Here is a 12962-nt window from a genome sequence, read left to right on the forward strand (position 1 = left end):
CAAATTAAGTTTACGCCACTGCTACACGTAACTTGTACATGTAATTTAGTTTTTTTTTTTGTTTTTTTTTTCACAAGCCACTGAAACGCCGGTGTCAATGTCCGGTCGTCGAGGGCCGGAGTCCTGCATGTTTTAGAAGTTTCCCTCGTCCGACACAGCTGATTCAAATGCTCAGCTCATCAGCAAACTCTGCAGGAGCCTGATAATGAGCCTGATCATTGGTAAACCTGCACTACAAGATTGTGATTTTTTTTTTTCTATATTGCTTATTGGTAATATATTAAAATAGTAATGAATTCGGGATACTCAGAGCTGATAATTTGATGACTGCGACTGTGTGTTATCCTTACTAACTGGAATCTCATTAGAGTGTACAAATGTACTTAATTGTGAATGTATTCCCTCTAATTTCTTCCAAGTAGGGAGGGGTGTCATCTGTGGGTCATGATGCGTGGGCGGTGCCGCTTACTTGTCTCCCCCTTCACATGTAACAGAGGTCTGGATCACATTTAAAACACATGTTAGTATTCGTGTGTGCAGAGGATATGCATGATGATGGGATTTAACAGCGCTGGAAGGAGAGGATGAGAGCAAGAAGCAACTAAGGTGGGAGGAAAGAATGCACTTTGTGGATAAAGACGTACAGTAAGGCAGCCATTGACTAACTTCAATTTCTAGCCAAAAAGAGAGGAAACAGACTGAAACTCTCGGGCCTTTTTGCTGGCTCCATTTGGACAGGCAAAGGTGGGCGATAAGAAGCCTTCAAGGGACTCTTTGAATTTTATGAGGCCATTTTCAGCTTTAGCTCGTTGCCTACTTACTCAACTGAACACTGCATCAAAGCTGCACAAATACAAGTTTTAAAGCCCCTCCATTTGGCTGGCGGGTGTCTGGGGTCTGCTTTTGTGACAGGTTGCGTCTGTCTGGCTCACACGCAGAGCAAGGTTGAGAGTTTATGTCGCACATACACGGTCAGCTGGTCTGGCAGTCAGAGAGGCAGCCAGCTGTGAAAAGGAAGACAAGTTCATAGCGAGTGCTTCTCAGAGGCCAGAGCAGAAGATCTGACGGGATGCTGGTGAAGATGAAGCCGACTCTTTGTCGAACCTGCTGCTTGGTGACTCTGCTGATGGAGCTGAGCTGGATCGATGGGATCTTCGGACTCCAAAGAGAGGCTGGAAGTCGGGTGAGTGGCATGGAGCTTTTTTGTTTTTGTGCGCAAAAGTTGAAGGAGTTGCAGTTGGAATGTGATAGATTCGATTGGGTGGCCAGATGGGTAGAAAATGGATGGATGGATAGATAGATAGATAGATAGATAGATAGATAGATATGAAACCTGAATAAATGAAAGTAGTAATGGGTTTCAAGTGGTTGAGTAAATAAATGCCCTAGGCTACTATTTAAGGTATTTGTAAGTTTTTTTTGTTTTTGTTTTTTATTACCAAAAAGGAGTTTCCAATGTTAGACAGAGTCAATGACAGTTTGATTCTCTTTTTTCCTAACTTGATCTGATTATTTTTCTCTCCCAGCCACATGCTGTTTCACTTCCCCCTTCAATATCGTCATCTTCCTCTCACAAGCTGTTTCTCATTAGCTGACGCGAATCTTCTGGGCAAAAGTGCGTGTAATCTTTGTTTGTATTGAAGTGGCAGAGCAGCCACGGCCACTCTCACGCTTTTGCAACAAATTGAACACATGGAAGGACACTGGTGTCGGTCTATGTAACATTGGGCCTTGAATGTACTGTATAGAGGATAAAAAATGCCCAAATAATAATTGAATAGATAAAAGTGAAAATAATGCACCTATTCCATTTTTCCAGAGGTTCAAAGTTCATAATGTTATAGATGATGCTTGTTGGCATGATTACAAAAGATTTTTTTTTTTTTTTCGTGTTTTCACTGAAGAACTAATCGGTTTATCTCATTTTTGCATCCCTGCATGTTTGAGGGGCCATCATAACTCAGGATTATTTAATAATTTATCAAAGTAACTAGTAACTATTAGGAATGTATAACCAAACATCATGACACAATATTATCACAATATGAAGCTCACGATACGATAATTATCATGATATAAGTGGGGTTGTTGGCACTATTTAAAAAAAAAAAAAAAAAAAAAGTCACAATATTGTAGAAAAAACCCTACCATTTCTAATAACAATTAATATTGAGGAATTTGCTAATGCACACACAAATTGAGTTCCTCCACATATTGACTTGGTTCACAAGCATATTACGTTCCCCTTCATCTGACCATTAGCGTGGATTTTAAATATAGAAGAGCCAAAACATGCCTTGTGAAAATTAAACTGCACTAAAATAAATTGCCACCAGAGGGTGCTAGAACTGTACAAATGGAAATCAATCGGACTTTTAACAGATGTGTTGCTTTTAATATCGTGGCATGACGGCGACGATATATTGTGGCAGTTTTAATATTGCGATATCACGATATTGCCGGTATCATAACATCTCTAGTAACTATAGTGATAATGTGCTTCATTTTCATATTTGTTAATTAATATAGATTACATGAGCCTCCAGTGTTACTTTTAAATACATTTATTTTGGTAACATTGTACGGCCATAGGCCGTAAAAGGAAGTTCAAACAGTCGTTTGGGAATTGTAGTTTATTATACAATACGTAATGACTTTTTTTTTTTTTTTTAATCTTGCACTCGACAACTAATCCATAGTCCTATGTTTAAAAAAAATAAACATGAAATTAAAATGAAGCATCCCTAAACCCTCTTAAAAATTAGCAAGCCCTCTCTAAAAATGAAATAAAACTAACTGGATTACAAAAAAATAACAACAAAACAAAATTAAAACTAATTATCCAAAACTATGATAACCTTATTTCACACACACTAATGAAATTCTCTCATTACACTACTCAAATTCTCTATTGCACACTACTGAAATGCTCTCAGACTCGCTACTGACATGTTCTCACGTTCTCTACTGTTTTAGCTCATTTACTACTGAAATGCTCTCATACACTATCAAAATCTCTCACACAGAAAACTGTTTTTCGCACACATACAAATACACACACTCTCAAACAGTGTTTTACTAGTAGGCTTTGTGTGAGCAAAAAATAAAAATCAGTAGTGTGTTTCAGAGTGTTTTGGCTTGGTGTATAAGAGCATTTCATTAGTGTGTGTGACTGGAAAAAAAATCACTACTGCATGTGAAAGGTAATCTTGAATTGTTTCCCTGATGTCCCCACATACAGCCCGTGTGTGTCTCTCCAGTGCATGTTGGAGGAACATACCCAGATTTTGACAAAAGACTTGCTGGCTGCACATCACAATTTTTCTTCTTGTGTTATGTAAGCGCGCATACGCAGCTCTTGAGAATGAGAAACGTCGGCAGAATGAGCTGCGAAGTTAAAAACACGCTGGAAAGGAGACACTTGGTTGCATGATGCTCATATTCTGAGTACTGACCGAGCCCTCCTCGATAAATTGTTTCAGCCTTGTGTAAGACTAGATGCGTGCATGCATAATGACAAATCAAAATTCAAGTGAAGTTGTAATATTGTGTAAAGAATGTTGTATAAAATGTAAATACAAACAGAATACAATGATTTGAAAATCATTTTCAAGCTACTGTTGACACGATTTCAAGGTGGAGTCAGAGATGTGGACCCAAATGTGAGGAGACTTATCAGACAGAGGAAATGAGTAACGTAGGGTGATTTATTGACAAGTGGTAAGGAAAACCAAGACTTCGACTAGACTAGACTTGACCTGACTGGACTTGACTTGACTTGACTTGACTTGACAGAACTGGATGTGACTGGACTTGATGTGACAGAATTGGACGCAACTGGACTTGACTTGACGTGACAGAACTGGACGTGACTGGACTTGACTTGATGTGACAGAAGTGGACGTGACTGTAGCTTGACTTGACAGAACTGGATGTGACTGTAGCTTGACTTGACAGAACTGGACGCAACTGTACTTGACTTGACGTGACGGAACTGGACGCGACTGGACTTGACTTGACGTGGCACAACTGGTCACTTGACTTGACTTGACAGAAGTGGACGCGACTGTCACTTGACTTGACAGAACTGGACACAACTGGACTTGACTCGACATGACAGAACTGGACGCCACTGGACTTGACTGGACGTGATGTGGCAGTACTGGACGTGACTGCAATTGACTTGACATGACAGAAGTGGACGTGACTGGAGCTTGACTTGACCGAACTGGACATGACTGTAGCTTGACGTGAGAGAACTGGACATGTCTGTAGCTTGACGTGACAGAACTGGATGTGACTGTAGCTTGACTTGATATGACAGAACTGGACGTGACTGTTTACATAACAACCAGGCCTTGTTCTATTCACCTAAGTTTTCAGCTTATTTGTGACAATGTACCAACGTAGATGAAAAGATGACAATGAGTGGTCCGTGCAGGTAATGAAGCAGTGGGAGAGGAAAGTGCGCTCAGCCTCCAGCCTGGACGAGCTGCTCAGACTCGCAGACTTCCCCGACTGGAAGTTGTGGAAGTGTCGCATGAGACTGCAGCAGTCGGACTCTCTTTTCTCGCCACCTTCGGCCGGCTCCCACCGCTCCACCCGTTACGCCGCAGAGTCTTACAGCCTGGAGATACTCAAAGGTAGGTCATGTCTAGTGCATGCAGACTCTGCATGTTTGTTTGATTTTGTGTGAGAGGCACGTGTGAATTCTGCCCCTGACGGACCCTCATAGGATGTTGTGTCTCCCATGCAGCCATAGATGAGGAGTGGCAGCGTACGCAATGCACACCCAGAGAGACATGTGTGGATGTGGCCAAGGAATTGGGCACCGACCCGTCTATGTTCTTCAAGCCGCCTTGTGTGTCCGTCCACAGGTTTGTTTCACGCAAAATCACCTCAATGTCCTTCACTTGATTTAGATCATGGATCGTTTTTGCTACTCTTGATATCCAAGGTCCACGTATACTAGTTATTTCAGTGATGTGTTTTATTTTCCTGACAGGTGTGGTGGCTGCTGCAATCAAGAAGGTGTCACATGCAGAAACACAAGTACAGTGCTTGTCAATAAAACTGTAAGTGGTCCAGTGCACTTCTCGATGGCATTCTAGTCTTGAGCAGACTAATCTCTCTCTCACAAGCTTTTTTTTTGTGCGTGTGTTTGTGTGCACTTCAGGTCCTAAGCGTGATTCCATTCAAGTTTGTACCAGAGCCTGTGCTAATAAAAGTAGCCAATCATACAGAATGCAGATGCATGGAGCCGGCCATTATACGACGTAATGCTCAGCCGCAGAGGAGCAGCGGGTGAGTCTGAAAACTGTCACTCACTCTCTCAAATGGATTTAAGCTGTACTTGCTGTACAGTATGAATCTTTTTTTTTTTTTTTTTTTTTTTTTTGCAGTTGCTCTCTGATTGGACAGTTTTCGGCGGCTGAGAATTCCAGGAGACTTTGCGTCAGTGGTTGGATTTGGGATTGCTCAAGTGACAGATGCATACCATACCCCTCTAGTAGTAGACCAGGTGGGTGCTGTGGGTGTGCAAGAGGACTCATTCTTCTACAATTCTCAATAATTAAAAAAACCAAACAAGTAGAAGTACTATACTGTACTGTATAGGCTACGATAAATAACAGCTAAATTAACATGCAAGAATAGAATTAATTGTGAGGTATTATGATGTACATGGTACTGTACAGATTAATTTCCAGTTTTTCAGTGTACTTACTGTGTAGCTGTTGTATTATTTTCTTTTTAGAAATCTACTAATTTGTTGTTCATAGTTGTCACCCCATTTCTTTTAATATTACCAGCATTTATTATGGTGTTTTCCTACTCTGCTTTTACGTTAGCTTAGCAGCTAGCATAGTAGCGTAGCTTCTCCGTCTTCTTCTGTTGTTTCTTGTTCAACGTATCACATAACTCCTCATCCTCATTTAGCGATAACGATACTTGTCAAAAAAATATAGCTTGTTCACCGACATGGAGGTGGCTTTGCACCGTGGAAGAACCGTGTTTAGCCGCACTAATAAACCAGTCAGTGCATGCGGAATTATCGTATTTTCACGACTATAAGGCGCACCTAAAAGCCTTCAATTTTTTCAAAAGCTGACCATGTGCGCCTTATAATCCAGTGCGCCTTATATATGGATCAATATTGAGCCGCAACAGGTCTCGCTGTCAAGACGCTATCGGTGACCCGCATGCGCAGAAGATCCCGCTATCTTGGATCGCTAGCTAATACTAATACTTTACCTCAGAGAAAATAATAAAACAGCTGTTTATTCATTTTGGGAGTGAATGGAGTTGTCAGAAAGCTGGTTTGTAATCTATTAATAAAGTTTGACTGACCTATCTGACTGTTTTGTTGACGTCCCTTTAGCGCAGCACCATCTAATGAATAATGTAACCACAGCCTCTAATGTAGCGCCTTATACATGGCATGGAAAAAGTTTAAAATATGTCATTCATGCCCTGCGATTGTCTGGCAACCGGTCCAGGTTGTCCCCCGCCTACTGCCCAGAGCCAGCTGAGATAGGCGCCAGCACCCCCCGCGACCCTTGTGAGGAATAAGTGGTCAAGAAAATGGATGGATGGATATGTCATTATATGGAACGCCTTATATGGAAAAGGTTTTAAAATGTCATTCATTGAAGGTGCGCCCTATAGTGCGGAAAATACGGTAACTTAGCACCGCTAGCATTTGTTGTTTTCAAATGTAGCCTCGTCAGTCATGAGTCAGTAATAAATAGACAAGTCACTTATGTGAGACTTTTTTTTTTTTTTTATGCAAGAACATCCAGAAATTAATCTGATGATTGTAGGCCCATACATTTCCCATCACTCAAACATAATGACCTCCTGTTTAGAGTTTCCAATGACTTCGTGGATGCCCGACTGTGAGATCGATGTGGATCGTTGTGACTGCGTTCCACGAGCTGAGCCAACTCCCCAACTTAGACCAGCCCAGCGCTGTCACCTCAACAGCTCCATCTGTTCTCACAGACGTCAACATTTTGACCCCTCCTCCTGCAGGTATAGCCCGGACAGGACCTTAACATACAGAGAGGTTCGCAGTGGTCTTGATTGTGTCTAAATGTATGCTTCTTTTCTCTGTCTCCTAATGGCAGATGCAAGTGGCCCAAGTAGCAGCAATTAGGACAACCTGCAGACCAATCTTTTTGGAAGCAGAGAGATAGAAGCATATAATTTATTTACAACACTATTTATGTAAATCAGGTGAACTAACTAAGATGATAGTCACAGGACCATGTTAATTGATTTTTAACATGCTGATTTTAAGTTTGAATCAATGTGTGAATTTTGTTATTTGTTTTTTGTGCACTGAATATAAAGTTTATAAACAAATTATTTTTATAATTTAGACTCATGAAATTGTGCATTATTGCTCACATTTTATGTTACGTTTTTTTTTCTATTTTACACACAAAAAAAATCTGCATTTCCTCTAATAGAAAAACATCTTTTGACATTTCAGTGCAAGCAACAGCACATTTATAAAAACAGAAACAAGCAATAAAATGTAAATTTGAACTGTACAAAAAGTAAAGTTACAGGTGCAAGTGCACATACGGTACAATAAAGGAGATAAAGATTTAGATGGCATGTCACACATCCTTGTACATTCACACAAACTCCTCCTGATAACCCGGCCGAGCATTCATCATGCTCACACTGGCCATGGAGTGGCGTGAGGTGCAGACATAGATCATAAGCATGTCACGATTCGGATCCTATGTGGACGCTTTGATGATCTCACAACAGCCGCAACAGAGATGCTTCCTGAACCTCTTCTGGAAGGTCTTGCTGAGCAGATAAAGAGCAAAAGGGTTCAGGCAGGAGTTTGTGAAGGCCAGGATCCGAGCAACAACGCTACAAACAAAGTGGTTCAGGGATGTGTCCACCTAATGGATAAATAAAAAATAATACACAGAGATAAATATTTGTATTTAGACAAAATATGGAAAAATATTGTTTTGGCACAATCTTACGGAGCCCCTAAGGTGACATGATAGAAAAAAAAAACCTTTGCGTTCCCTCGCAAACGCAAAGATTGCGTGCCCTCGCAAAAAACTTTGCGTTCCCTCGCAAAGATTGCGAGCGCAAACTTTGCGAGGGAACGCAAAGTTGTTTTGCGAGGGAACGCACAGTTGTTTTTTTCGCCTGCCATGTCACCTTCGCTGCGCCGTAAACACTTCCGGGTCATCTTCCATGTGAACAAAAGTGACGAGGATGGAACGTTTGTAAGCATGAAACAAAACAGTGGGAAAGCTTTCCCAAAGCGACTAGGATGGAGCATATATTTTTCTACTGCTTTGTTTACACGTCGCTTTTGTTCACATGGAAGATGACCCGGAAGTGTTTACGGCGCAGCGAAGGTGACATGGCAGGCGAAAAAAACAACTTTGCGTTCCCTCGCAAAGACAAAGATGTTTTGCGAGGGCACGCAAAGTTTTTTGCGAGGGCACGCAATCTTTGCGTTCGCGAGGGAACACAAAATGTTTTGCGAGGGAACGCAAAGTTTTTTGTTTTTTTTCTACCATGTCACCTTAGGGGCTCCGTACAATCTTGTGGTATCATATTGCTAAGAAACAATTTTGAAGCGAGGGCAGGAGCTTCATTCAGTCTGGCCAATGTCTTGTCAAATAGAGAAAAATGCTTTGCCGCCATCTTGTGGCACGTGTAGGCAATTACACAACTTTTTTGACCATTGTAAATTACCTGCAGTGTTCATTCACACTGTAGAAATTTTAGCGATTGTAGTGCTGTAGCCTCAAAGTGACGTAAGTATGATGGAAAAATTCTACACATTGCCTCCCGTGTGTGCTAAAATCTACTTCAAGGACATTCCAAAATTAACTTTGAATAACATTAAAATCCATCCATCCATCCATTTTCTTGACCGCTTATTCCTCACAAGGGTCACGGGGGGTGCTGGCGCCTATCTCAGCTGGCTCTGGGCAGTAGGCGGGGGACACCCTGGATTGGTTGCCAACCAATCGCAGGGCACACAGAGACGAACAACCATCCACACTCACACGCACACCTAGGGACAATTCGGAGCGCCCAATTAACCTGCCATGCATGTTTTTGGAATGTGGGAGGAGACCGGAGTACCCGGAGAAGACCCACGCGGGCACGGGGAGAACATGCAAACTCCACCCAGGAAGGCCCGAGCCTGGACTCGAACCGGAGACCTCAGAACTGGGAAGCGGACGTGCTAACCACTCGACTACCGTGCCGCCCAACATTAAAATCATCTCATTAAAATTAAATAAAAAATCAAAAAAAGTAAAAGTAAAGTAGCAGGAACATACCTCTCCAAAACATTGCCATATCCTTGCAACTACTGTAGCATTTATTGTTTTACTGTGTCAAAATAATAATAATTATTTTTATTTTTTCTTAATAATAATGACAAAACGTTGTGGCTATGGAACGTCGCATTTATTTGATATCCTTCAGATCCAGTTTAAGGTCCGTTCGTGTACAATTAATCTTCTCATATAAATCAAAACTAAGCATTATTATATTTTTAAAAGCAGACTATCGAATACACATCTAATATAGGCCTATGCATTTTATTGTGCACGTGTAAATGTTGATGCCTACCTCTGAGTAGTGATAGGAGCGATATAAGAAGATGACATGACTGGGCAGCCAGCATGCGGCGAAGAGGGCAACAAATACTAACACAGTCTTGGCCAAGCGTTTTCTTGACTCTACCTGTTGAACGTTTGAAAAAAAGAAACATGATATAATCATAAAATATATGTGGTCTCTCTATACAGCAGATTTTCACCTATCACAGCAACCATGGATCACTCTAAGTCTAACCCCGGGTTTTCACTGGATGCGGTTGCGGTGCGGTTGCGGTGCGGTGCGTCTTGACTGCGTGCTCCGGACGGGTCAATTTTTTTGTCAATCCACACCGGCTCCGCACAGCTGCGGTCCGGCAGCTCCGTCGCCGCCCACTTCCCAACGTGTCTCGCGGGACCGCGCGCGCGCGATCATGTGGCATTTCACAACGAGAGGTGGACTTCTTTTGATTTAACCTTTTCTTCTTCTTCTGCTATGAGATTCCATGCAGCATCCTTTTTTTGGTTGTCCTTGTAAAGTATATTAATAACGAGAGTCGGGTCAGTGCGGGTCCACTCTTTATTTCTGTCTTCCGCGTCCGGCTGCCGCTCAGTACGGCAAGCGAGACGGGCACAACAAGCAATCGCGAACATCAAACTCACAATACATTACAGTCCTTATAAAAAGGATGTGCCGTGTCATATATTATTTTGTGGTTTTCCACCTCCAATATAAACCTCTCCTCGTCCATGTTCGCCGGTGTCTAAACCGTGAATGAGCACATGGCCCGGCGACGCCCACGTCACGTTTTGCTGAAAAACTTACGAAATAGGAGCTGGCGAGTGTTTTATTCTGAAAGGTAACCGGAAATTTATTTTGAAACTGCCTCGGTCTTCCTGTCCCGCTCGATGTGTTTTGTGCTAGCTTGCCATTTGCCGGAGGCCTACCGCTGCGGCGTCCGGCAAAAATAGAAAATAGGTCTATCCTTGCGGAAGGCTTGCAGCACGCCGCAGGCCTTCCGCAGTCGACACGCAACGCACCCGCAAGCGGTGTAAACTGCACCATTCGAATGAATGGAATCTAATTGCTTGCGTCGCCGGACCGCACCGCAACCGCACCGCAACCGCACCGCAACCGCACTGCAACCGCATCCGGTGAAAACCCGGGGTAAAACCTCCCTGCTGTCTTTCGTGTATTTTCCCATCCACAGGCAGGTTGCATACACTCCTCATCAGGCTCCTGGCGATGAAGGTGTAGTACACAGATATGACCAGCAGTGGGATGACGTAGAAAATGAGGAACGAGACAGTGGAGTGGATCTTGGGGTGCAGCTCTCCAGAGTGGGGATAGGGAGCGCAGGTGATAAAGCTCTCGTTGGTGGAAGGGACTTTGAAGACATGGAGGTCAGAAAAGACGGCTTCGGGAATTGCGAGGGCAAGAGACGCGATCCAGATGAGCGCCGCCCGCAGGACGATGCCGATAGTGGAACTTGGTGTCTGCATGTCCAATGGCCTCACAATAGCCCTGTACCTGAGTACAAATATTTGAAAAGATGTTTGAGGACTATTCAATATCTATCTATCTATCTATCTATCTATCTATCTATCTATCTATCTATCTATCTATCTATCTATCTATCTATCTATCTATCTATCTATCTATCTATCTATCTATCTATCTATCTGTCTGTCTGTCTGTCTATCTATCCTTCATTCGCCATTCATCTATTATCCATCCATCCATCATTCATCTATTATCCATCCATCCATCATTCATCTATTATCCATCCATCCATCATTCATCCATTATTCATCTACCATCCATCCATCCATCCATCCATCCATCCATCCATCCATCCATCCATCCATCCATCCATCCATCCATCCATTCATCCATCCATCCATCCATCCATCCATCCATCCATCCATCCAAGATAGTGTAGAAGCAGAGAGTCTACCTGTCAGCAGCGAGTGCCGTGAGCGTGAATACGGACACTCCGACTGAGGTGAGCTGAATGAGGGCGATGACTTTACATCCCACTCTCCCAAACACCCACTCGCTGGTCAAGTAGCGGCTTGCATCCACCGGGGCGCAGGTCACCAGCAGTAAAATGTCGCCCAATGCCAAACTGGACAAGAACACGTTGTGGATTTTGCAAATGGACTTTTCAGACCAAAGCGTCTTGATGAGGGTGATGTTGCCGACGAGCCCCAGCACGCTGATGACTCCGTAGACCAAGGCGATGATCATGCCGGACAAACTCATCATCTCTGGTGAGTTATAGAAGGAAGACATCTTTCCTTAACTCCATCAAGTGAACGCCACTGTGTTTAGAGAAGACGGTGTTTGTGTCCAATGGACACTCACTTTGTGAGCCTATGATTGCGTTTTGGAGTGTGAGGGGGCTGCAATTCGTCTGGACCAATAGCATCACACTGGTCGTCATAGTCATAATGATAGGTTCTTTTGTTGGACGTGAAGATGAGAGGATCCGGCAAGAAGGAGATGAAACAAATTTGATTTGAACAGCAGGAAGTCTCCTTCCTGCTTCGTGGCAAAGAAAGAAAAGGAAGAAATGGGAGAGGCCAAGAAGAGTTCATTTTCTCCTATCAACCCTCCTTTGTAAATACACTGGCTTTGAGAAAATACAATAAAAGCAATTAGTGACTCACACAAAAGACAGGAAACATGCGGCGGAAAATGTCATGTAAATATCAAACCAAAATGTAGTCAGGCTCATTATACACAACACATTTCTCACTCAATAATTACTTCATGATGCAGTAATTCTGTTTCGCTTTTCTACAACCACCGTGCTGGTCTTACAACATCGCCAACTAACAACGCAGGGTCATGTAGACAACTCTCACCCACATGTATGGAAAAAATAAATAAAAAATCTCTCAATCACCGAAAAAACTATTGCACAGCACACCAGAAAACTCACATACAGTATACCAAAAAGCTACACACCAAAAAATTCACTCATTCTAAAAGTAATTTTCACTCAAAAGTGAAAGACCTCTCACACTATCAAAACTTCACAAACAAACAAAAATGTCTCTCTCTCTCTCTCTCTCTCTCTCTCTCTCTCTCTCTCTCTCTCTCTCTCTCTCTCTCTCTCTCTCTCTCTCTCTCTCTCTCTCTCTCTCTCTCTCTCACACACACTCAGAGAGGTCACATTCTCATCTAACCAGTCTAACAGGTTCCAACTCTTGTGGTTTAAACTGTTTGTTTGTTGCTCCACCCACTTGCCTGTTTTAACATGCCCCTCATTCTCACTACATGACTTAACTACTATAAATCAAGTCAAATTTGGTGCTTTTTGCCACCGTTTAACGTAAAACCATCACCGACATTTGAAA

General features: G+C 42.6%; 2 protein-coding genes across 2 annotated transcripts; one reads left to right on the top strand and one right to left on the bottom strand.

The window, feature by feature from the left end:
* The first annotated feature begins 469 nt into the window (after window positions 1-469).
* On the top strand, window positions 470-7381 carry vegfd (vascular endothelial growth factor D). The gene is made up of 9 exons (XM_077519448.1): window positions 470-606; window positions 913-1183; window positions 4442-4643; window positions 4757-4877; window positions 5006-5075; window positions 5177-5304; window positions 5403-5521; window positions 6867-7032; window positions 7128-7381. The coding sequence occupies exons 2-9, from the start codon at window positions 1070-1072 to the stop codon at window positions 7144-7146; spliced, it is 939 nt and encodes a 312-aa protein (XP_077375574.1). The 5' UTR covers window positions 470-606; window positions 913-1069; the 3' UTR covers window positions 7147-7381.
* grpr (gastrin-releasing peptide receptor) lies at window positions 6831-12651 on the bottom strand. Its single transcript, XM_077519447.1, has 5 exons — window positions 11965-12651; window positions 11555-11867; window positions 10772-11127; window positions 9631-9740; window positions 6831-7922 (listed from the first exon to the last, which is right to left on the bottom strand). The coding sequence occupies exons 1-5, from the start codon at window positions 12047-12049 to the stop codon at window positions 7752-7754; spliced, it is 1035 nt and encodes a 344-aa protein (XP_077375573.1). The 5' UTR covers window positions 12050-12651; the 3' UTR covers window positions 6831-7751.
* Window positions 12652-12962: the final 311 nt, after the last annotated feature.

This window comes from Festucalex cinctus, chromosome 4 (assembly GCF_051991245.1).
Source record: "Festucalex cinctus isolate MCC-2025b chromosome 4, RoL_Fcin_1.0, whole genome shotgun sequence".
Taxonomy (NCBI): domain Eukaryota; kingdom Metazoa; phylum Chordata; class Actinopteri; order Syngnathiformes; family Syngnathidae; genus Festucalex; species Festucalex cinctus.